Raw genomic sequence first — 25,591 nt, 5'->3', positions numbered from 1 at the left:
ATCAGCTGATCGCATACGCAGTGTGGGGGGGCGGGTGGCCGTGACGTTCGTTTGCTTAAAGTGGGCGCTTTTTACTCTGTACCCTGCACTTTGGGGATGCGCAAAGTCGCGCCACGATGCTTTCGGTCTCTCGGGGGCCAAGCAACTTCATGCCCCGCCGTGTATTTTTTTTCTTCCTCCGTAAGGGAGCAGCTCATGACCAACAGTCGCAGGTTTTCTGTTTAGAATGTGCTCGTGCGCCACCATTGCCGGTGTCTTGTGACCTCCTCCCTCTTGCTCTCAAAACACGTTCCTTCGGAGTGGGCAGGTAGGAACTTGGTTGGACAGCGCATTCGTGCACGACAGACAAATATGCACGACAGACAGACAAATAATCCCTGGTGGGCAGTGTGGAACCTGTTGTTCCTACCTGTGTCAACTATTAAACTTGTCTCAAACACGGCGGCGTCCCGTGAGCTCGCGCGATCATGAAAGCCCCGCGTTGGGAGCGCGCTCGTCGATTAGTCTCGCCACCGCAAATGATTGTTTGTTACGAATCCGTGCCAGTGGTGGGAGAAAAAAAAAACCCCTAACCCTTGAACTACGCCCAGGGACGAACGAGGTTCCCTCCGTCCTCACGGTGAAGTGCATCGATTCTTGCTGTGGTGACATCAAAATAGATAAGCAGACAAGATATTTCTCCTTCATATACCCGCCTCTCCACGTAAGGGACACCGTTCATTTTTACCCAACCACTCGGGCGCCCCCAAGGCCTTTCTCTCTCTGTGTGTAAAGAATACTTTTATTTGGAGAGAGATATACATGCGGGCGACACTTTGACTGCTGTGTATCTTTTTTTGTTATTTCCATTCCCCACGACGAACGCGAACGATTGCTCGGCACTCGCTGTGAGCCTGACATTTCGAACCCGTTCGTGCCTGCGAGAGACTGAACGACTTTACACGACAGAGAGGCACGAGCGTGGATTGAACTGTAGCTGGGCCGCAGGGGGCACCAAGAGTTCCCCGGGCCCACAGTAAGCCGAGCGTGGAGGGAGGAGGGAACCCATCGTGGTTGGCCCAGTTGCCGCAGAGTTTGACGAGCAACGCTCGCTGGGTGGCGCGCGATGCGATGGCGTATACGTGTGTGCGTGGCTGCCCCCCCCCCCCCCCACCACCTTCTCCCGACAGGACACCCGGGAGTACGAGGTCTCCATCTAGGGCGGGCGGGATGGCTCCGCGGGGAGACGAGCGGCACCACTCTCTCCCACGACATCGCCTCACTGGCCGGCGCGGCCTTACGCAGAGCCCCGGGCACAACGCGCCCCCGCTGCCCCCGCCGCCCCTGCCGCCGCCGCCGCCACCACCCGCCTGCCCGCGACATCATTCGTGTAATCGGTCGCATTACGTAGGAATCCGCTAAACCGTTCTGAGCAGTTTGCAAGCGCCGCCGTCTTCACACCCCGCACTGGCACGCAAGTGGTGGGTAAGGTCACACGCCTCCTTCTCCTGCAAAGCTTTACAGCGCAGAGCCGTCTGCCGCACATCGTTTGTGAAGTCTTTTGGTTTACAGCGTTACCGTCGCTCGCCGGCTCTGGCGTCGGGCCCTCTCTTTGCGCCGACATCCCCCGAGCTCCGGGGGGGGGGGGGGTGGGAATAGGAGAGAGTTTTATTTATTTAATGTGCGGGATTCAATGGCTACCTTACCAAACTTGCTGAAACACAAATGAGAGAAGAATCGAGCGAGCGAGTCAAATTGAGAAAAATCGAATAACGCTGAGCTTTTGTAACGAGACATTTTTCACATTCGCTGGATGTTTGGGTCGCCGCCACGCTCAACGCCGCACGAGCAGCGGTCCCCGCTGAGCGACGTGTCAGATCCCTCACTGCGCCACCCCCCCCACACCCCGTCTGGCGAGGAGAGGCGTTTCTCATTTTAGGGAGATGATTTAGTTTTGCCGTCTTCACGATGAACGCGTCGTTAGCGCGAGCCTTGCTCACCCCGCAGAATATAATATTATACGGTAACCTGTGACTCGCGAGCACTTAGTAGCCTGTGATCGTGATTGTGTGCTTTACCTGCGAATTTACAGCGAATTAGCAGCTTTTACGGCTCGAGTTAACTGCAACCGTTTTCCAAAAAAACAAGAATTATCGGTGGAATTTTTACGATGACCGACAACGTCTGGCAACTTAGTTTCACGAAAACCACATGTCACTTTTTTTGATGTTCCGACAACTATCTTAACTGTTCCGGGGTTTTTTTGTTGTTGTTGTTAAGCACGAGTAAGAAAAAAAAGATTTAAGAAAAAGGGGCCGTAAAGCCCTGAACGTTTTATCTTAATCACATTTAAACTTCAGGTGAGCTCGAGTAAGCATGCATGCTCTACTGTAACGCCGAGTCTCGTGTACTTCAGTCCGTTACAATGTTTTACGAACCGAGCCGTGTTACCACTTTTACGAAACTGTATGGCACCTCCGCACCGCTTCTGGCACACAACCGCCCCCACCTTAGCACTCATTCCAGCAACTTTCCCCCTTTCCCCTCGTGTGTTCCGCCAATTCGAAACCTTCTTGATCTTTCTGTTTTTCCCATTTCGCGTAGGACCGCTTCCCCGTCTCTCCCCCCCCCCCCCCCCCCCCCATGCCCTCATCCACCGCCGCGGCATTCGCCGTAGTTCTTCGCTAGGTAGTTTTTTGGACGGGCGAGCGAGTGGGCGAGCGAGCGGGCAAGCACGTGCCGAGACTCGCCGCTCCGCCGCCCCCTTGTGCTCCCATCCGCTTGTAAATAAGCAGGGCACGTCTTGTGGGAAAGAGGCGCCGTCGGATGTGACCGACAGGTTTAAGAAACAGACCGCTCGATTAATCCGAACCCCGAGGAGAGGAAAAAGCAACGAAGATGGCCCGAACCGTCTTTGGGTGAACACAACTTGAAGGGCGCGCATCCGATCCGTTGATCTTTTGTTTGAAACCCGTCGTGAACGCGAGAAGGCCCACGTCTTCTTTGCATTGCAGAGTTAGGACGGCGCGAGGTTGCCCGAACCTCGCCCTTCACTGGCCGGGGTTGGGGGCCGGTGGATGGCCACGCCAATTCGGCGTGGTACGGTGTTGTCGGGCGCTGGAATTTTTTCCCCCAAGGCGAGCCCACGGTTCCATCGTTTCTTGAGGCTCATTTGTCCGGCGTGGCTTTCAAGTGTCGCTGTTTGTTATGATGATGATGTGATCTCTTATTTATTGATTAACTGAATAAATTATGCCGGTTTTGTGTGTACCCTGGAATCGTGAGCACGTCTTGGCGAATTGTTCGCGAGTGCCGCGAGTTAAGTCTGCGCGCGGTACCGAGGGTCACAGGCCGGCACCCGACTCGCCGCTTGGTAGAGCCACTTCCACATCAGCAAATCCCACGTGTCCTCTTCTTAAAGGCATTTTCACTTCCTGAATGTTTATTTTATTTGCCGGAGTGTTCTTATCACTCGCCTGCGTGGCCTTTATGAGGTCGTCGTGACTTTGTTTTTCCTTCGGAAAATGTACGTCTCATTTTGGCTCTGCACCAGCGGCCTCACGACCTCCAAAGTGATTTTGAAAGTCACCATTGGAACCTCCTTTTCCAGTAGCAACATATAATTGGTTTTTTACCCTTTTATCTGGCAACAAAACTGACACCTTTTTTACAAGGAGTCATGTTTGCATTGACCACAATACCTGCGGTCGGAATGCAAACAAAAAACACAACTCTGATAATGTATGCACTGTCCTTGAAATTGATTGGTGCCTTTTGGCGTCATCTGGTCCAACATTAACCTGCGTATAATCCGCATTTTTTTCCCTATCTTTGAATGTTTTTTTTTATCCAAGTGTGCATCTGAGTGAAACATTTGTTTTTAAAGGTTCGTTTATTGTAATGGGCAGGATTAGATGTGCCAAGAATAATACGCAACCAGTTGAAGAGAACGACATCGCGGTCGAGTCACCATTGGCATCATAAAAAAAACCACAACCTTGAACGTTTATACAAAATGGCGTCAATTGTAGACAGTTAAAAGCCCACACGTTAAAGAAATGCGGTTTTACGCTCGCATAAGCTGTTCGTAATCACAAATTCAATGCAATCACCACTTAGAAGAAAACTCGGCTAAGCTCACTCGAGTGCTGCTTGTTAGGGGGGGAGGGGTGGAGGGGGGGGCCTCAATCTCATCCACCGAACCCCCCGCGCACTACCAGATAAGGACCACCGCCTTGTTCATCTCCGCGGTGGTCCGTCTGCACGGGGGACGATATTCGGAAGCCAATAGAGCTACGCACGTTTAAATCTAAATTGTAAACAAATTTCTTTAGAACTGCTTTTTGTGTTTGGTTTGTGTGTCCTTCCCCCGCACCTCCGAAGAGCACGGTTTGCTGCATACGGTGCGAAAGAAGTTCAACTTACACACATAACATACAAAGAGCGCAGACTTAAACGGTGGCGAATGACAAATATTTTTCTCTGCTGCTGCTGCTGACTCCGCTGCTCACGGTCGTGACCGTCAAGGAGAATGCGGGGTCTTCATTTTATCCCGGGCACTCATCCTCGCCCGGGCACTCGCCCTCGCCCGGGACCACTTTTGAGAGAAATATCCGAGGATGTTGTGGGCGACAAGGAAGGAGGTAAGATCGCGGGCAGGCACCAAGGGAGACCTGGGACGACGATGCTCGTCGTCGCTTCTCGTCCCGGACAGAAGCCCGCGTGCGTTCCCCTCCGGCATGGCAGTTTCTCACGCTCGCTCGCACGCACAAACAGAGACCCCCAAAGCAGCACCAGCTAGTGGGCACCTATTAAGGAGAGCACAGTGCAAGTGCACGCGGAGGAGTGGCATGGCAAGCACCGTGCCCAGCACACACCGAACAAGGCACTCATTTAGGGTTGAGTGGAACCAGGGGATGCCCAGAATCGGGTTATTATTCTCCAGGATTGACAGCAGAAGTGCGCTAACCAATACGCCATTGAAACAACGACGGCGACGTCTCCACGGAGCTTTTGTGCCAGGCTCGGTGCACCGCGAGACTACGTGAAGTGGTCGAGGGCTTCCCAGGCAGGAGGCCACGGAACGAATCGAGGTATCGCAAGTTATCTGGCAATGACGACGGGCAGACAGGGCACCCGTGATTCACACTGTGCCAACCAACTTCACCAACACACGCACACGCACACACACCGCTCACGGGGGGGGCGATGCCTGCGCTCGCTCGCGTTTCATTCGCCGTCGTCCGCTGCCGCTGCGCCATCGTGAGCGCCGTTATCAAGGCCCCTCTCCTCCCTCCTCCTGCTCCCGGCGCGTGCCTGGCGCCTCTGCCTCGGCCGCTCGTTATCGCCGCTCCCGTCGCCGCCGCCGCCGCCGTCCCGGCGCTCCCTCGCCACCTCGTCGTTCTCCTCGTAGTCGCTGTCCACCCTGTCGTCGTCGTCGTCGCCGCGCTCGTGCCTGCCCTCGTCCGACTCCTCGTCCGAGTCCTCGTCCAGGAAGTAGCGGTAGCCCTTGTTGCGGCGCTTGGGCTTGGGCAGGCGGGGCAGGCGCGGGCGGTGGCCGAGCGCCACCTTGCGCTCCATGTAGATGTAGCACGCGAGGGCCAACAGCAGGCACGCGAGGAGGAAGGACAGCTTCACCTGTACGGGGGGGGGGGGAAGAAGTCTACAAGTCAGAGAAATGGTTTCGAAAATGAATTGAGCAATGTCTGAGGAGGTGTGGGCCCGGGACTTTATTTCTCATGGAATATCTTCCTGAGCACCACAACCCTCCACCACTACCCCCCTTCCCCCCCCCCGCACGCCACAGGATCCCAAGGACAATGCCCCCCCCCCCCCCCCCATATTTTCTGGAGCTCAGCCCCGGACAGCGAATAGCGCAGTCGGCTTGACCTGGAAAGATGAAACATTGTTTAGTTTTTTAAGTGATTCGTTTACCTTTCCTACACTTTTCACTCCTGACCCCGTGCCCCTACTGGACATCTGTGAAATAAAGAGCTTTATGACTCATCGGATTCCTGCTGCACCCCCCCCCCACCCCTCGATGTGTCACCTTCATGTAGGAGACGTAGGTCGTCCACAGGTAGGTGATGAAGATGGCCACGGCTTGCCACCAGTGGTAGAGCGTGAAGATGAAGTCCTGCCGATCCTTGTCTTCGTACAGCATCCCCAGCAGGACTTACGACACGCACGTCACACGCACGTCACACACACACGTGACACGCCCGTTACACTGGCACACACGACACGTGAAACATTACGCAAACGTTACACTGCCACACACGTTACAAGCTACGTGCTCATTCACACGCACATTACACGCACGAATTATGAACAAACACAGTAACGAACACAATTATTTATTTCCCTCCCCGCCCTCCCACAACCGAGCACAATTGTGCTCCAGTTGTGCTCTTTGTTGTGATTAACTTTTTTGTTGCCGTTTGTGCTTCTTTTGTTTCCGTGCCATTTGATTTGCTTATTCATTTTTTGTTTCAGAGGGATTTTCATTAACTCGGTAGTCGCTGTCTGGACAGATAGATGTTGGCCCTTACATGTGATTAACGTGCAGCGTCGCGGGATGCCAATTAGCACGAATGACGCTACATAAGTCGCCTTGCGATTAAGCGATTTTGAAATAGCGCGTTAAATACATTTACACTTATTCTCGTTATGCGCGCACTCTTATTGAAATAACGCGCTCCAGCGCGTTGACCACAGAGTGTATGGAACGTGCTGCGAGCTCATCGTTAGTCAGGCGGCGAAGTTCAGTAGCGATGCCTGAGGTGCGGTACGGCAACCTCAAGCGCGGCCAGCATCAGCATCTTTTTAAGATCTTGTCCGCGTGAACTTTGTGTCGTGCACGCTTTCGCCTACCAATAAGCATCTCACTACGTGTTAAAAATATTTTTGCTTTACTTCATGTTTTTCTTTAAATAGCCTAAATATCCTATTTAATTACATGTGTGGTGTAGTGAAAAACGCGGTTGCGCACAGTTGACCGAGGCCAGCTGAGGGCAAGCAGGTGCGCGTCTGCTAACATTGGGTTGCACGAATAAACCTCCACCTAATTAAGGGGCTAAGCGGGTGCAAACCGCGTCGACCGGTTGTGCACTGACACCGGAGGTGTTGCCAAGGGAGAGGGAGATATGGGTTGATTAATGGGCTGACAGGCGCCAGCCTGGCGAGGCTTAAAGAGGCACACGAGAGCTCTCGGATAATTGGCCGTAGGATAATTGGACGTGTGTGTACGGAGCAGAGTTAGTTGTTGACGGGGACAAGAGTGAAGACATCTCGCCGCTGCTGCTCAAGCCGTCAACGGACCTCAACCCTCGCGAGTCGCCGGGCGGGTGATGGTTGATCCCCTGGCCCGGGACAGACGAGTGAGTGGGTCTCAGGGAGCGTAGGCGAGGGCAGCGGTGGAGTGTGAGAAGCCTCTGTGTGGAGAAGCTGCTGGGGCGCTGTGTGCAAGCCTCTGTGTGGTGAAGAAGCTATGTACTGAGACGCTGTGTGCAAGCCTCTATGTGGTGAAGAAGCTACGTACTGATACGCTGTGTGCGAAGCCTCTGTGTGGAGAAACTGCTGGGGTGCTGTGTGCAAGCCTCTGTGTGGTGAAGAAGCTATGTACTGAGACGCTGTGTGCAAGCCTCTGTGTGCAAGCCTCTGTGTGTGAAGACGCAGAGGGCAGGATAGGTGAGGTGTAGCGTAGAGACGAGTGTAAGAAGTTAGGTCGCAGTGACCGTGTAGATAGTTCTAGGAGTGCCTACAACTGGTGCAAGAATAGGTTCATAAAGTGTAAGCAGGTGACTTGTTATAACGTGTCCGTCTGAGTGATTTTACACTACACTTGTATGGTAGCATTAAAAATATAATATGTAACTGTAACCAGTAAAATATGTAGACGAGATTCGACCGCGTGCTCTCCCTAACCCCAACCATTTCCTTTGTTTCTTATGTGAAAATTATGTTTCGTTTACGTAATTCTGAGTTACGCGCCGTTTTTTTCAGGAACCCAACCCCCGCGTAAAACGAGAGGTAGCCGTATCTCCGCCGGCCAGCCAGCCGGCCCCTCCCCCCCCCCCACACTCACTGCTGAGGCCCGTCTTGTTGAGGCCGCTGCCCACCCCCCAGAGCACGGCGACGGTGTAGACGAAGTACCGCTGCGAGAGGTCGCGCGGGCTCGGCGCCCACGCGTACAGCGCCACGATGAGCACCAGGTGCAGCGCCGCCCCGGCGTACAGGCACGTGCAGCGCGGCGCACGCAGCTGCCCCAGCGACAGCAGGCTGCCCAGGCCCGCCGCCACGCCGTACGCCATCAGAATGGTGCCCATCGACTCCAGCCCGAGCGAGCACACGCCGTACGACTGCACGGGCATCATAGGGATGGTGGGGGAGGGCACCGGGTCGGGGGTTGAAATTGGAGGGGGAAAAAAACAATGGTTTGCATTTTGCAGTGTTGTTCGGTGTTCTAGTTTGGCTGATAAAAAACTATGCTATCGTGATTCATGCTCGGTTTTTTTTCCGGATAAACCTGTCAATGTTGTTCCCCCCAAACGTTATCCCGACCGTAGCTCCCGCCCAGCGGCCCAAGCAGCTATGGCAGAGCTACCTCCGACGACATCGCTCCAAGTGAGGCCCTTTCACACCGCAGAAGGGCAGCGCATTCCCACTTGCCTATGGGGGGGGTTGTGCAGTCATTGGCGAGCAGGCTGAGACCGTCCACTTACAGTTTGAGAAGCCAGTTTCATCGTGGGGAACTGCCTGGATTTCAAACCAGGATCTCAGCAGTACTAGCTCAGGTCTCTGAAGACCTCGTACAATCATAATGCCACTTTGTAGTGTGCCACCGCCCTGCCGTGCAGCATTCTTTCATCGCTCTCGTAGAGAGAGAGCGATTCGGAGGTTCGAGGAGGAACCACAGACGAGCGGAAAAAGCAGCCAGGCAGTGAGCCGCCACCGAATTCCCTCCCAAGCTCTGCCGTCCTCTACATATTTAAGGCGTTACCAGCCAATTCATGAGAATGTGTGCGTGGGAAAAAGCCGCAGCACCGGGAGAAAACCTACGCCTGCAAGGGTCGCATCACTCACATACAGAGAGAAGAACAGGTGGGAGTCCACATTTTCTCGAACTGCATTCTCACAACAAGCAAGGCCACGGGGCACCTCCTCGACAACCCACAGGAAAGGGAGTTCGACAGCGTTCACGTGGTGATCCACCAACCCTCGCTGCCTCCACTTCGCCAGCAGATCAGAGGCCTCTGAGCCGCCCGGCCGTTATTGAATTTCTCGGCACGGCGACGGTTGTCCCACCCTCACCAGGGTGAAGCCCGTGCACACGAAGAGGATCTCGAAGCCGCTGTAGATGAAGAAGGGCAGCAGCAGGCGCAGGCGGTAGTCGCGCATGTGCTTGAACGGCAGCTGGAAGATGTTCCCCCAGCCGATGCTGCGCAGGTCGATCTCCTCGGTGGGCCGGTACGCGGCACCACACAGCAGCAGCATCTGAGCGCGAGCACCGGCGTGAAAAGTAAACAGTGAAACCTTGGATTGCGAGTAACTTTGTCTGCGACTGTTTTGCAAGACGAGCAAAAATTTGCAATTAATTTTTATTTGATAAACGAGCTAGGTCTTGCAATACGAGTAGCACGTGTACACGCTTTGTCTGCCGAGCGTCACGTGATCACAACTGATATACGAGTGCTTTGGATTACAAACACGTTTCCGGAACGAATTATGCTCGCAATCCAAGGTTTTACTGTACTCATTTTTAGTTTTACGCACTCCACCATCTACCACAAGGGGGAGATTTGCTTACTTCACATATCTGTACCTCAACATAAACAAAATTAAACAGTATACCTTTTTTTTTTACACATCCCAAGCGGACAATTCTCCTCCTTCATATATATAAATCCCTTAACATAAAAATATATACATCAGAAAGTATACATATTTCTATTTTTTGTTTACACATCCGAACATCTAAATGGCCTTTTTGGGAAGTGCATCCTATAAAGCAGTACTGGTTCAACACAGTCAGGTTTACTTTTACAAATGCTGGTGATCTGTCAGATATTCTCTAGGCAAGAGGCCCTTTCTCTATTAGATACGGGTCCTACTTTAACGCAAAAGTATATAATGCACAACGCTTAATAATAATTATGGAGAATGTCACAAAATAAATCATAGGCGGTGGCATTGCCTGCTTATTTACTTTGCTACTTATATTTCTCCACAGCAACGCTAATGAGTGTTTAGTGTGAATGGGTTAGGCGTGGGAACACCGCCGCACATGCCGTCTGTCTACGTTTGATGCCGGAAGCAAGTCCGCTCAGCTGCTGCGCAGCAGAAAACCATTCTTGCTCCGGGGTGCCAAACTCCCAAGGTACGATGTCCAACGTTCCGCTTCACATGCCAAGGAAGCTCCCAGCACATGGAGCCGAACAACACGCAGTCCGAACCGCAGACCCCGCCGAGTTCTGTGCGGCACCGCCACAGACTGCTCGCATCCACGTGTTTCCGAAACACCCATACCCAGCAAACGTGCAACGTTGGACACCAACGTTGGCATGTGGCTGGAACCGTCACATTTTTCTATGTCCGTGTCACTATCCACAGGGATCAGGTTAAGTGTATCGTCCCCCGTTATACTTTGGCAACATGGACTTGAAGAAATAGTTTTTACCGAGGTACAAAGCCTATTTCTACCCAGGTGAAAGGGGGCGGTTGAGTGACGTGGGGGGGCAGGGAGGGTGCTACCATCATCATGGCGAGGAAGGCGACGGCCATGAGCACGCTCTCCACGATGATGAGGTGCATGCTCTTGGGGAGACGCTCCAGCACCGTGTTGTTGAAGCCATCGATCGTTCCCCTCTCTCTCGTACCTGCGCACGCATGCAAGCACACAAACGAAGATCCCCCATGTGACCTTCACGCCGTTGGGTCAAGTGCAGTTTGTGAGCCTACCGTTGAAGGCCGACACGGCGGCGCGCGAGGGGGTGGTGTGTCTCGCACCAATAGGCCGGCTGACCGGCCGGCCGCCTTTGTCTCCCCAAAATATGATATTCGCACACCGCACCGGGGCCTCATTTATTGAACACATGCATGCACACAAACACCAAAAAACGAAGACAAAGTTACCCCATGTAGCCCTTAAGTTATCGGTTAACTCTCTTAAATCTCTCCTGTTGGGCCAATGGGAGGAGGGATGGCTGCCGTTGTTGCCCCACCTCAGGAGGCCCTCATTTAATGCTGGATCAACTTAGGGGAGGCCCAGGGACCTGCTCACATAGTCTCCATTGTCGTTAAACATGGCTGCGAAAAATGAACTCCGATGACTGGATTTCTAGCACAGTGGTTAAAGCAGAGTGGTTAAAGCACTGCACTATCACACAAATACACACACACGTCAGCATGAGCATACCCCACACACACATAAGCAGAGGTTCCTCTCTTTAGTTTCCTGTGTCTGGTGTGTTTCGCTTTCGTGGCCCGAACCGAGCACTATGCCGGATAAAAGCAGCTTCTTTTCCTAAGATTTTGTCAAAGTCTGGGGCACGTGTTAATCTCGAGCAATACCGACCGGCAAGCGAGTCGAGTCTGTGTCCCCTTTTAAATCCCTGTGCTCACAAACGCCCCCCCCGGCCCCCTTCATGAATACGTCCCCCACTGTACGCACAAAGCGAATCCACAGAGACACGTGCTAAAGCGGCACGCCGCAAGACTTCCCTGCCGAAGCCACTCCCGACTCATTTTGAATGTCACGTCGGCCAGGCTGGAGGCAGACGGAGCTCAATAGCCACCGGCAATTTGTATCGCCCGCACCGCCCCCCCCCGATGGTTTATATTAAACCCAGCTCAGAGCAGCCACTTGCGCCGGACCACAATTCCCAGCTGCGTCTCCTAACGGATTAAAATAACATCCATCTTTTTTCTCTCTCTCTCTCTCAATCGCATTAGCTTTCATTTGGGATTTTTCTGCTCTCATTCAAATTTCACGTGGGGTAAAACGACGCAACGCATGACATTGTCACAAGGGGTGAGCACACAAATACTTTGGGCTTCTCGGAGGCAATTTCACCGCAAAGCCGGAGACCACATGTTTATCCTATAAACATGCCAGTGCTGGGCTAAAATTGGCATCTTTTGTGGATCTCGTGGGCTTCACCCGGGCTAGAGACTCATTCGAGTCAATGCGCGAAACGCGTTCTGACTGAGAAAAGCCACGATTTAACCGCAGCTGGTTGCCAGCTTCCCCATTGCGCTGCCTCCCATAACTGAGAATTTCCTCGTAGCTTTGCAGCTGGGCCTGCACAGCCGAGGGAGCCTGCAGGAATACGGGTTTCAAGTTTCTAAGTTGATTTTGCATAACCAGGCGAGCACTCAAGAGAACAGGATGAGCCTCATTTGCAAGAGAGAGCCGGCGGAATTCGTCTGCCCAGTGGCGGGGGCAATTACTGCTGTGTACAGTCCCGACTGAGTAATTTGTAAGTGAGCGGACGACGTTGTTCACCAACGCCGTGCTCAATCTCGCGCTCAGAAGTAAACATCCGCGTCCTGACGAGTGCGGTGAGAGCAACGCGAGGCTTTAGATCAATGCGTCCATTACCGTGGGATGGAGACTGCAGTGAGTGGTACGTTGCTGGGTGGCTCTGGAGGGGGGGGGGGCGCTATTACCACTTCAAAGCGGTCGATCAAGACTGTGGAAATCCTGGGGTTAGAATCGGCGGGTTTCAGCTGCCTATTATATTATTGAAGTGAACACATTCGTCAATAACACCACCTTGAAAAACAAGACGTGTATAATGGGCGACGTTTTGGGAAATGGCCCGTCTTCAGGGCACATAAGAGAGGCAAGTGTGTGCTGTGATGAAGGGCCACTGCCTGAAACGTCACCTATTATATTACTCTATTTTCATAATATACTTTTTATTTTTCAAGGCCACAGTGTCATTGATGAATGCATGAGGATTTTTTGTTGTTAATTGAGCTTCGGTACCGCTGCCAACGCAGCATAAGCAGCAGCATCACCAAATAATGTGTCCATTATTCAAGTGTGTTCTCACGTTGCGACGAACTGATGGAATGTTACATTTTCACTTAATTCTGCCAATCCCAGCTCTGTATGAGAATGAAACACTGTGGATCGATTTGAGAATGCGACGACCGCTCGCCGGACGGGAAGACCGACTGAATTAGAGTCGCGCGACATCGTCCTCTGGGGTCATCTGACACAAGGTGATGCACCGCTCACCGCAGCCGAGTTCCACGAATACATTTGTTCATCTCTTGACGTGACGTCGATGGCGCACGTGAACGTTTGAAGATTTTTTTTTTGTTTGTTAAATGTCGATAGTTATACTGAACTCTAAATCAATTCGCAAAATGTCTCTCCTCGTGGCCATTCAACTCGGAATGGGGTATACTCTTAGGTTTTTTTCGGTAAAGTCACGTAGGTAAAAAATAAAAATCTAATTAATAAAAGTAATAATAGAAATAAAATAATAATTATTACTTTTATTCATTTAAATTTTATTTTTTACCTACGTGACTTTACCGAAAAAAAAAACCTATGAGTATGAATCCTTGCAGTCACGAAAGCTTCAAATCTAGAATCGCAATGGGGCACACACAAGCGCGCGTTTGTTTGTCGGCGCCCACGTTCATCACGTTCACCGTACGGCTGAGCAGCAGGCTAATGGCCGTCTCCGTCTGCAGGGCCTACCGCAAACCTTGACGTTGTAGAGGGTGTGGTTGTAATTGTTGAGGTGTTGCTTGATGAAGAACTCAAAAGGCATCTGGGCCCACACGAAGCTCAACTGTTGAGGGGAAAGAAAAAAAGGGAACGGGAAACGGTGGATGCAGACTCAAACTAGGGATGAATGATTAATCGATTTGAAATCGAAATTTGAAACAATGCGATTTTTGCGATTTGAAAAGTCCTATTACTTTCTTATTGGAATTGTATTATTTATTATTATATATATATAACATAGAACAATTGTTCTATGTTTGATAAATACATGTTGGAAGCAATTCATATCTTTTAAGTTCTCATCCTTGCATTACAATATATAGAGCAGTTCATATTTTGATGGTATCATGTGGTAATGCTCCATCACATGTTATAAATCTATTCCACAGTGAATATTGAACTGAAGCTTGACTTTAAAAAATTAAATCGCAAATCAAATCGCAATCGCAATATCTGTCAGAAAAATCGCAATTACATATTTTCCCCAAATCGCTCAGCCCTAACTCAAATACGAGCGACGCAATCGAGCGTGTGTGCGTGTGTGTGTGCACGGGCACACATCTGTTAGCGCGCTGCACTATGAACCCAGCGACCCAAGTTCGATTCCCGCTCATGTTCAACACCAGTCACGAATAACTAAAGCGGTCCTGAAACTCCCGAGGTCAATTCATCCTCAAATGAGTACCTGACGCGGTGTGTAAACATCACCACGAGTGAGACAAAGGCGGTCGGGCGTGGTGCTGGCCACCCACCCCTTCGTGTGCCGTGCCGGCCTTCATAGGTGCTCGCTAACAGCACTTGCCCCAACAGTCTGTTGAGGCTATACGGGGGATCTTTGTCTTTGTGTGTGCACATGCACGCACATTTGTGGGAAGCGACAGAAGTGGTCAGCGGCATCAAGCGTGCTGCGTCGCTAGGAACCCGTCGGCCCGAGTTCAATTCCTGGTCACGACCGATAACAGTGGCGAATATCTGAACTGGTCGTGGGCCTCCGCTATTTCGACTCAGCCTTCAATTAGGACCCGGTAAGCTGTGTAAACATCAGCACTGGGGAGACAAGTGCACGGTATCGAATCAGAATTGTGGCCGTGTAATTTAAGACCGCGGCAGAATAGTGGGAGAACTATATCTCGCTGTCACCCTCGTTAGGAATCGTCAGCGCAGCAATGCTGCGGCCTTGCGCCTCGGGGGTCTTGGTGTGGACAAGGCCTCCCTGGCCGCTGTGGCGACAGTGGCACCGTGTGAGGGCGACGGGAAACCAAACTGTTAACGTCTTTTGTGACGTAACAATAAACTTGGACGAGGGACAATCGGACAGGCGCCGCACCATCGGCACGTCAGCACAAATCTCCCCGGCGCGCCAAACGACCGCGGACTCACCATGAAACAGGAGTAGAAGATGGCTTGGAAGATGATGATGTACCTGTGGCAGACTCCCTTCACCTGCCTATCCTCCTCCTCCTGCTGCTCCTTGTAGTTTGTGTACTCGTGGTATTTCTGGGCCATCCTGGGACAGGTGGCAGCAACAACAAACAAAAACGACAACAAATCAAAAAACGTTTCTGGCCCCCCATCCTTTTAATTCAATGGTTCGGAATGCAAGGCCTCCGCAGATTTGTCTCCTTGCTGGCGACGGAAACATGGGCATGGCTGCTGCTTTTTTTTTTCTCACTGACAGAAATGGGACGGGATGGGAAATGCACCCTGATGGATTTGATTGGACACTTTGAATTTTCCGAGAAGGGTTTGGTGTGAAAATTTGGTGGAAAAAAGGGCACCGGTCTGAAAATTCTGCCATGGAATTTTCCACTTTCGGGAAGTGGAGCGGCGTTGCCGGTGCCACGAGGGGCGCATGCTGTTGGGCCTCACCGCGTGATGTAGTTCCCCAGCGATGCCCAGAGCGGCACGATGACGGAGCCGATGGCCACCGCGGCCGGCACCAGCGTGTACTTCCGCTCCCAGTAGTTGGTGGAGACGAAGAGGCCATAGATGCCCGTGGCCAGGAACATCACCCACTTGGTGCCGAAGAACCTGCGAGGGGACGTCGCGAGGGACAACGTGAGGGGCAGTACAAGGGGCGACATGAGGGGCGACATGAGGAGCGACGTGGGTAGCAAATTGAGGCGTGATGTGTGACGGGGGGGGGCAATAAGAATCGAGACGCAAGGGGTGAGGTGAGAGGTGATGTGAAGGGCAACACGAGGGGTGAGACAAGGGCCTGGGCGAGGGCAGCTCACTCCAGTCACGCAGGAACCCAGGACAATAACCTCTTCTAAGGTGCATTACTTGAATGGCGAGTGTCAACAGTCACTTTCACTTACCTGAGAGTGTTTACAGAGCCACATTACCGAATTAGCATCCCAAGCCTCATTTTCTTTTTATTCTCCCACGGCACTAAAGGCATTTGAATGCAACGTTGCGTTTGCGACACATTTTACAATGGTACATTCTTCACCTCAAATAAATTCATATTTTAGAGCGCTGGATGAAGAACTCCCCATGCTGTCGCTGTCTTCAGGGTTGTTTTGAAAATACTTCACCATGCCGGTCATCATGGGTTGGATAATAAAAGAGGGAACACAAAGACCGATTCACATTATCATTCAGAAGTGGTGTACGCCATGGCCATGGCTGGGAATCGAACTCGGGTCACTCGGCTCTTGGTGCAGTGCTCTAGCACTGCACCAAGTATACCATCTCCCCTTTTGTTATGCTCCCATTTTTACTTCCTCGTACCGTTTCCCATTTTGGCCGCCGCCACCACCGTCGTGTATCTCTGGCCTTACGTTCTGCAATCGGGTTTTTTCTGTTGCCTCGTTTGAAAAACCGTGAATGGAATAGTTTTTTTTACGCGGAGGCGAAACGCTGCGAGCACCTGATGAGCATGGGCGTGTAGCAGAGCCCCACAAGTGGCGTGATGTTGATGCCCATGAGGATCTTCTCGTCGATGTCCTGCAGCCCCACGTTGCTGTACTTGACGTCGCGGTACGTGCTGTCGTAATGGAGGATGAACTGCATCTGGATCAGGCCTGCACGCGCGGGCAGGCGACGGGGGGGTCAATCGCAGGGGTCGAGCCAAGGTCAGAATTACAGGGCTTCCAATACGTAGGAGAAAAAATACTCAACGTGTGTCAAGAACACTATGGCCTTAAAAATAAAAAATAATGTATATAATGGGCGACGTTTCAGGCATTGGCCCTTCTTTATAGCACAACATTCTAGAGGCCAGAGGGGTAGAGTGGATATGCACTGAGGACTGCACTAAACACCACGGGGACTGATAAGATTTACATTTGGGAAAAAAATGTGATGACCAGTTGTTAAATTGCCATGTGAATAGAGGTAACTAATCGTAGCTATTGAGTAAAAGACAACCCCTGTCAATAGTCACAAAGTCTTCCTAAACAACCTTATTTAAATTGAAAGTAAAATTATAAAATGTTGCTGGCACATTGCATTGTGGGACAATCTTGTGCTGAGGACGAGGCACAATCCACTTTGCAGCACACTCAAGTTATCCTGAAATTCCAAACCACACAGGCCTTCAATATAGGCCAGATTTCGCCCAGATTCAAGCACAGGATTGTCAGCGGTGTTGGATCAGTGTCTCGGACACGACCATTATGAGCCTCCTGAGTCACACGGGTACTTTGGTGAGGCCCAGCTTGCGTACACAGCGTTGAGTGTTGGGAGTGGGACCGTGGCGCCGCTATGCGCGGGCCTACCCAGGTAGACGGAGTAGGTGAGCATCGCGCCCACGCTTGCCGAGATCACGTTCTTGATGACGCCCAGTCGCTTGCGACGGAAGTACTTCCTCTCCTCCTCCTCCTCGTTATAATTGGGGTCGATGCTGTTGAGGAGGTCGTCGTCTGGAAGGGCCTGCGGGACGCGTATACAGACACAGCGTCCCCCTGTTACAGCCTTTGTAGCACACGTGAGGAACTTGTTTTTAGTTTACTGAGGACCGAACAGAACTTTCAAATCACTTTGGCGGAGAAAGGGCAACGCATTAACACCCACTCCGTCACTTCTGTTACTACAAAAAGCCCTTGTAGTTACAGAAGTGGCTGACCACACTAAGTTGTTATTTCCAGGTCGAAAATATATTTCCCCCTCTAGAACCCGATTAGTGCGGTGAAGATGTTTGCGGCGACGGATAAACATTGTTTTCTGGCCGTTTCGAAGTGGTAGACCTCATGTAGCTGTATGAATTCAAGTTGTGAGCTTTACTCACCCCACAGGCCATATGTTCGACATCCCTGCTGTATAATAAACAGCGGGTCGATGATGGTAGTGAGCACCTATTAAGGCCTGCAAGGCACATGAGGGAGTCTTGTGGCCAGCACAATGCCCAGCCTTCATAACAAGCCTTGTGCTCATTTAACACTCAGATAACATTGGGCAGGCCCAGGTCTCGTGTACATATCGTTTTCGCCACTGATGTTAGCCATGGCTGAGAAATTTATTCGGGTTGACAAATTCATAGAACAGTGAGTTAACCACTACACCACCACTCCCAGACGAAAGTGATCTGCCTTTGTGCCATGTAGAAGGACCATTGCCTGTAACGTCACCGATTATGTTTTTTCTTTTGAGGGCCACAGTGTTCATGATGACCGAGTCTCACATTTTGGAAAACAACATTCGTTGCATAGAAATTTCACTTGTCGCTTTAATCTTATAACATTAAATACATCTAAAATTAAATACTTATAATGCATCCCGAATTATGAAATGTACATTATTTATCTTTAACATGAATAGACAATCGACGGCTCTCAATTTGTGTTTTTGGGGGGTGCAACGGCCCCCTTTTACCCCTCCGCCTCCCTCAACTTTTCGTGCAGCATTCTGGGTAATTGTTTTGGTCATGAGGGGCAGGTTCACTGTGTTGTTTACTTTAAACACTGTAATGTGCAGCCGGTTCTTCCGGTTCACAAGTGTCCTATTTTTAACACATCTGGGACATCATCTCATGCAGCAGTGGGTGCAGAACAGAGGGCTGTAAACTATTTTGAATTACCAATCCGCACATTAAATATTTCAACGCACCATACCCATATGGCATTATTGCATGATCTGGTTACCGTTAATGCTGTAAGGTCATGTCCCTTGTGATTGCTTTCAAGTTCCGGTGTATGCCTGGCAGGCTGTGTCTGCATCAGGTGTTGAGAGTGTAAATTGACACTTTACGGACGCAATTACATGGCTGACCTACCCCAATTTACTTAAGCATATCCCCAACACTCTGGTAGTGCTATAAATATGAACGTGGCTCTGGTCACCTTCACGGTCAACTACGTGGTCAACTGCGTGGTCAACTTCACGGCCAACCACGTGGTCAACTGTGTGGTCAACTTCCTGGTCAACTGCACGGCCAACTGCAAGGTTAGCTTTGGATCAAAGGCAACGAAGGAGACAAGGAAGAAAGAGGCAACGTGGAGAGGATGGTGTGAATGACGATGGCAACAGAGGTACAGTGGACGAAGGTGTTGATGGAATGTGAATGGTGGTTTGGCTGTAATGTAACTAATGATGTAGATGGGATGTGCATGATGATGTAGGTCTTCAGTAGAACGATGATGATGATGATTTAGATGGGATGGGAATGTATGTAGAGGATAATGATATACAGTAAAACCTTGGATTGCGAGTAACTTGGTCTGCGAGTGTTTTGCAAGATGAGCAATTTTTTTAAATAAATATTAATTTGATAAACGAGCGAGGTCTTGCAATACGAGTAGTACGTATACGCTTTGTCTGCCGCGCGTCACGTGATCACAACTGATATACGAGTGCTTTGATATACGAGTGCTTTGGATTACAAACACGTTTCCGGAATGAATTATGCTCGCAATCCAAGGTTTTACTGTAGATAGTATTTGTTCATGTAAATTATTGTGTATATTGTATGTGCTCATGATAATAATGATATAGTTGGGTTGTGAATGAAGATGGTGACGAGATGTTAATGATGATATCGATGGGCTGTGATCATCAGAATGGTGATGTTGTAGTCTGGTGTCGAATGATGATGGCGATGCGATGTGGAGTCACCGTGGGATGATGCTGCTGCTGCTGATCGTCAACTCCGTGCTGATGATGATGTTGCATCAAGTTCTCTCGGACAACCTCGCCATTGATCGACGCGATGTGATCGACGTCCAACAGGTAATCCGGCTCTGCCACCGCCATCACGGGATGTGTTGTGATGGGGGCCACGCGATCTGGAATCGAACCATCACGCGGTGAGTTCGGAGTACAACAACAACAGTCGCCATTCGCCACCGAGTGGCAGTTCCGTCACCGCAGCGCTTGTGCCAGGCTGGGTGCACCTTGAGGCCACGTGAAGTGTAGAAGGCTCCCTGCTGACATGTCACCGGACAGACCCAGGTTTTATGGGTTAACCGCAAATACAAAGCTCCCCCGTATAGCCTAAACAGACTTGGGGCAAGTGCTGTTAGCGTGGGTGGCCAACACCACGCACGGCCGCCTTTGTCTCCCTAGTAGCGATGTTTACGCACCACACCAGGTACGCATTTGAAGCTGAGTCGACCTAGGGGAGGTCTGATTTTGTCTGTAATAAGGCATGTGAGTGTGTGCATGCACATATCAAGCAAGCATCAGCATGCACGATCACAGAGACAGTAGCATGATAAGTAGCAATGATCAAAATTAATACATAAAACCGTTTTTGTTTAGTAACATAATTGTTGTCTGCTTGTTTCTCCCTTGTGATGGGACTCTGTAGGATGAACGTTGAGATTTATAAGAGGCACGGGGGTGACCAATACGGTCTGAATTGGCTCTGATCCGGGGTTGACAGGTATGTGTGTACTGAATGTGGTGTGCCGGGTGTGGAAATATATTTTTTTCTGGGTGGCTGAGCCGGACAAAGACCGGGAATAAATTAGGAGCCCCCCTACCAGCTCCTACCAAGGGTGTAGCAGAGGAGGAGGACTCGAAAGTGAAACTGCGTCCGATCCCATAGTACCCATACCCATCGTGCCTGTCAATGTACAACTCTTATACACACGCGGAGGAAATGATTGACAGCACAAGAACAACACCTGCTACTGCAGCGGTGACAGCTGTCTGTGAGTGATCAACACGAGAGAGAGAGGGGGGGCATTGTCGTGCGTAGCAGCTGCGAGACACATTGCAAGCAGTAGTACAGGGTGGTCCAGATATCTTGTGACCCCCCCCCCCTATTCTCAAAAACTTTATATATTGCTTTTAAAGTCAGGTTTATTGCAAACATAAATCGATATGCAAAGGGTAAACATGTTAGGGGTAAATTAATCGGGAGAGGGGGGGGTCACAAAACATGTGGACCACGTCGTACTGCAAGTTTTTGGTGCGATGATGATGTGATGTGTTCCGAGTAAAATAAACAATCGGGAAATGTGAACCCTTTACCTGTCAGAAGACGTCTGGCTGCCCTTGCTCTGTGCCACCGGTCAGCTGGGATGATGGAGGGTGGTTGTTGATGATGATGATGCCTCTTGGATAATAAAAATTGTCTGTGGAACAAGTGGCGAGCCAAGTCGGGGCATGGGGAGAGAAGTTTATTTCACTTCCTTACTTTGACGACACAGGAAACGTGGGCGAGATACTGTACATGTGCACACAGACACGCAGAGACCGCGCACAAAGCACGCACACACAGACACACACACAGCATACACACACAGACACGCAGAGACCGCGCACAAAGCACGCACACACAGACACACACACAGACACGCAGAGATCGCGCACAAAGCACGCACACACACACACAGCACACACACACACAGCACACACACAGAGACACGCACACACACACACACAGCACGCACAGCACACACACAGAGACACGCACACACATACATAGCACACACACATAGCACACACACAGCACGCACACAGACACACAGCCCACACACACACAGTTCTCACACACACAGCACACACAGCACGCACACACACACAGCACACACACAGCACACACAGCCCTCACACACACACAGCACGCACACAAAGCACACACACAGCCCTCACACACAGCACACACACACAGCCCTCACGCACACACACAGCACACACACACACAGCCCACACACATCACACACACAGCACGCACACACAGCACGCACACACACACAGCCCTCACACACACAGCACGCACACACACAGCCCACACACACACACAGACACGCACACAGCACGCACACACACACAGCCCTCACACACATCACGCACACACACGCACACAGCACACACACACAGCCCTCACACACACATCACGCACACACACATCACACAGCCCTCACATACACACAGCCCTCACACACACAGCACGCACACAAACACATTAAATCTAGAGTTGAAGCTTTCGTGACAGCAAGGTTCTTTCGGTAAAGTCACTATATAAGGTACAGATATTTTGCTGTGACGGTTTCACCTGAAGACGGAGGCTTGTGTTGCCTCCGAAACGTCGTGATTTTTATTGTTTTATTTTTATTAATTTTTATTTATTTTTTTACCTACGTGACTTTACCGAAAGAACTAAGAGTACAAACACATTACCTTGCAATGTTGCAGCATGGCCAATATCCCGGGTCCTGTAAGCCGTCAACTCAACAGGGCATGCAAATAGCCAGGCGTATTTACAGCGTCGCAAGGAACTCGTCGTGCTGTATGTATTGTATAGCCAATATCCAGGTGATGTTAGGCGTAGCCAGGTGTCATTACGCTTGCCGTGTGCATAATAGCCAAGTCCTTGCTGATGAACTCACGCTGACGTAGGATATGGACAGTAGCCAGATCATATACAGCATTGTGAGCAATCATTCGTGCTGAATGTATTGCATAGCCAACATTCAGGTCACATTAACAGCATAGCCTGTGGACTGCAGGTCTTAGATGTGCTCTCTGAATAGCATAGCCAATGGACAGGTCATACACAGCATGCAGTCAACATCTAGTTTTCAAGTTCATTTATTTGGTATAGCCCTGCGAGCCATTCGGCTCTTGAATCGGGTGCAACCGCAACAAAACAAAAAACATGAACAAGAAAACATCTTAAAGTGACTATGTTCAAACAGAAAGTCCAAGAAAAGAGCAAAATATTGCAGAAAAAGCACCGTACACCACCGCTGTGTGCAAAAATCCCAGTGGGATGCAAGTCAAACAACAACCACAAGCCAACTTAGACTAAGGCCATCAATCTAACTCCGTACTACAACAAACAAACATGTCCAAAACGAGTTTCATTGTTTTCATGGCTTTATTTTGGTGATTTCGAAAAGTTTATTGGTTTAGCCATGTTTGTTTGTTGTAGTACGGAGAAAGACTGATGGCCTTAATCTAAGTTGTCTTGTGGTTGTTGTTGTTGTTTGACTTGCATCCCACTGAGATTTTTGCACACAGTGTTGGTGTACGGTGCTTTTTCTGCAATATTTTTCTGTCTTTTCTTGGATTTTCTGTTTGCACTTAGTCACATATTCACTTTAAGATGTTTTCTTGTTCGTGTTTTTGTTTTTTGTTTGTTGCGGTGGCACCCGATTCAAGAGCCGAATGGCTCACAGGGCTGTACCTAATAAATGAACTTGAACTTACTGTGTCTAGGTATGCTGTCTGTGCGGCACAGCCTCTAAGCAGCAGGTCTTCATGCCCCGGTCTACGCTATGCCGCACGCTACTGGAATGCTGCTCCTGCTGCTGCTGCCCTTCGATGCTGGAGTTGGGGGTTGGTGGAGCAGGCGGGCTGCTGGCTGTGAGCTGTCACCTCTCGTTGTGGTCACACCCAGGTGGTGGTGGTGGTGGTGGGAAAACTTGTGACAAGTGGTGATGGTTGTGGAAAGTGGTGGTGGGAAAACTTGTGACAAGTGGTGATGGTTGTGGAAAGTGGTGGTGGTGGGAAAAACGTGTGACAAGTGGTGGTGGTGGTGGGAAAACTTGTGACAAGTGGTGGTGGTTGTGGAAAGTGGTGGTGGTGGTGGGAAAACTTGTGACAAGTGGTGGTTGTGGGAAAAACTTGTGACAAGTGGTGGTGGTTGTGGAAAGTGGTGGTGGGAAAACTTGTGACAAGTGGTGATGGTTGTGGGAAAAACTTGTGACAAGTGGTGGTGGTTGTGGAAAGTGGTGGTGGGAAAACTTGTGACAAGTGGTGATGGTTGTGGGAAAAACGTGTGACAAGTGGTGGTGGTTGTGGAAAGTGGTGGTGGGAAAACTTGTGACAAGTGGTGATGGTTGTGGGAAAAACGTGTGACAAGTGGTGGTGGTTGTGGAAAGTGGTGGTGGGAAAACTTGTGACAAGTGGTGATGGTTGTGGGAAAAACGTGTGACAAGTGGTGGTGGTTGTGGAAAGTGGTGGTGGGAAAACTTGTGACAAGTGGTGATGGTTGTGGGAAAAACGTGTGACAAGTGGTGGTGGTTGTGGAAAGTGGTGGTGGGAAAACTTGTGACAAGTGGTGATGGTTGTGGGAAAAACGTGTGACAAGTGGTGGTGGTTGTGGAAAGTGGTGGTGGGAAAACTTGTGACAAGTGGTGGTGGTTGTGGAAAGTGGTGGTGGTGGGAAAACTTGTGACAAGTGGTGGTGATTGTGGAAAGTGGTGGTTATTCGGCAAGTGGTGGTGGTTGTGGAAAGTGGTGGTTATTCGGCAAGTGGTGATGGTTGTGGAAAGTGGTGGTGGGAAAAACTTGTGACAAGTGGTGGTGATTGTGGAAAGTGGTGGTTATTCGGCAAGTGGTGGTGGTTGTGGAAAGTGGTGGTGGTTGTTGTTGTTGCGACAAGTTAGATTCCCGCTCACGGCCAACACCGGTGACGATTATCTGAACCGGTCCTGGGCCTCCCCTAGGTCGACTCAGCCTCAAATGAGTACCTGGTTCCGTGTAAAAAAAAATCGCCACTGGGGAGACAAAGGCGGTCGTGCGCGTTGCTGGCCACCTACCCCCTCGTGTGTCATCCCGGCCTTCATAGGTGCTCGCTAACAGCACTTGCCCCAACAGTTTATAAAGGCTATACGGGGCATCTTTGTCTTTGGTGGCGGTGTGCAGCTGTTTCCTTACCCCCCCCCCTTCCCTATCCACTGGTGTTAACCGTGGCCTTGCCACTTAAAATAACCCACGTGTCAACATGGCACAGATCTGCTGTCAATCCACTGCTGGATGAGCCCCCCCCCCCTTTGTTGTGCGGTTCGTCGGTGACTACGGTACATGCCCATACTCCACCACCATAGAGGTTGCAACATAGAAGTACAGAGCAACGATTAATGTTCTTGCACTGCGTGGTGGTCGCCCAACCAAACACATCAGCGTGCCTAACTTTGGGGCCGTCCATTAATGACGTCACGGGATTTTGGACGATTTTTGACCGCCCCCCCCCCCCATCGTCACACGGCGTCACAAAAAGTCAGACCCCCCCTCAAATATGACGTCACAAAGCTCTGCCCCCTCCCCCCCAAAAGAACTATTGTCATTGTAGTGCGTATTTAATGTGGCGCTGCACTCTGATGTTGTAGGATAAAACGTTGATTAAAACGTCTATTTAATTAAGTAGAACGTGTTGTCTATATTTATTTAAAGTTGCGCATTTTGATGTGACGTCACATTTCTCAAAAAGACCCCCCCCCCCTCGTCACACATCGTCACAAATGTCTGACCCCCCCCCCCCACCCTAGGTGCGTGACGTCATTTATGGACGGCCCCTTTCGACATCTCACACGAGATCGGGTGAATCCCAGATGATTGAATCTCAGATTTAAAACATTCTGTGAAACCACCCCGAACGATGCGACCCAATTTCGCCGTGTTGGAGAAGCTAAGCAGTTGTTGATGCAGACTTGGGAATTGGGACTATAACAGGCGATTGCCTGGGAA

The 25,591-nt window shown here is 50.6% G+C and overlaps 2 protein-coding genes across 2 annotated transcripts in view; one reads left to right on the top strand and one right to left on the bottom strand.

The window, feature by feature from the left end:
- The window catches only part of LOC133348355 (seizure protein 6 homolog), a 75,616-nt gene extending 72,367 nt beyond the window's left edge, over nt 1–3,249 (top strand). Inside the window, exon 17 of the mRNA XM_061561107.1 lies at nt 1,170–3,249. Within this exon, the coding sequence (XP_061417091.1) occupies nt 1,170–1,199 (30 nt within the window). The 3' untranslated portion in view covers nt 1,200–3,249. The remainder of the gene's footprint in view (nt 1–1,169) is intronic.
- Nucleotides 3,250–4,464: 1,215 nt separating this feature from the next.
- LOC133348352 (protein unc-93 homolog B1-like) lies at nt 4,465–21,321 on the bottom strand. Its single transcript, XM_061561096.1, has 12 exons — nt 21,146–21,321; nt 19,784–19,953; nt 17,452–17,605; nt 16,602–16,755; nt 15,596–15,757; nt 15,107–15,233; nt 13,697–13,790; nt 10,732–10,856; nt 9,292–9,474; nt 8,066–8,339; nt 6,029–6,153; nt 4,465–5,616 (listed from the first exon to the last, which is right to left on the bottom strand). The coding sequence occupies exons 2-12, from the start codon at nt 19,919–19,921 to the stop codon at nt 5,209–5,211; spliced, it is 1,944 nt and encodes a 647-aa protein (XP_061417080.1). The 5' UTR covers nt 19,922–19,953; nt 21,146–21,321; the 3' UTR covers nt 4,465–5,208.
- Between the last annotated feature and the right edge of the window lie 4,270 nt (nt 21,322–25,591).

The sequence above is a fragment of the Lethenteron reissneri genome, chromosome 27, assembly GCF_015708825.2.
Source record: "Lethenteron reissneri isolate LAM-NWPU_2019-01 chromosome 27, ASM1570882v1, whole genome shotgun sequence".
NCBI lineage: Eukaryota > Metazoa > Chordata > Hyperoartia > Petromyzontiformes > Petromyzontidae > Lethenteron > Lethenteron reissneri.
Note: the sequence above shows the minus strand (reverse complement) of the source record. Positions and strands in the feature narration are given on the sequence as shown.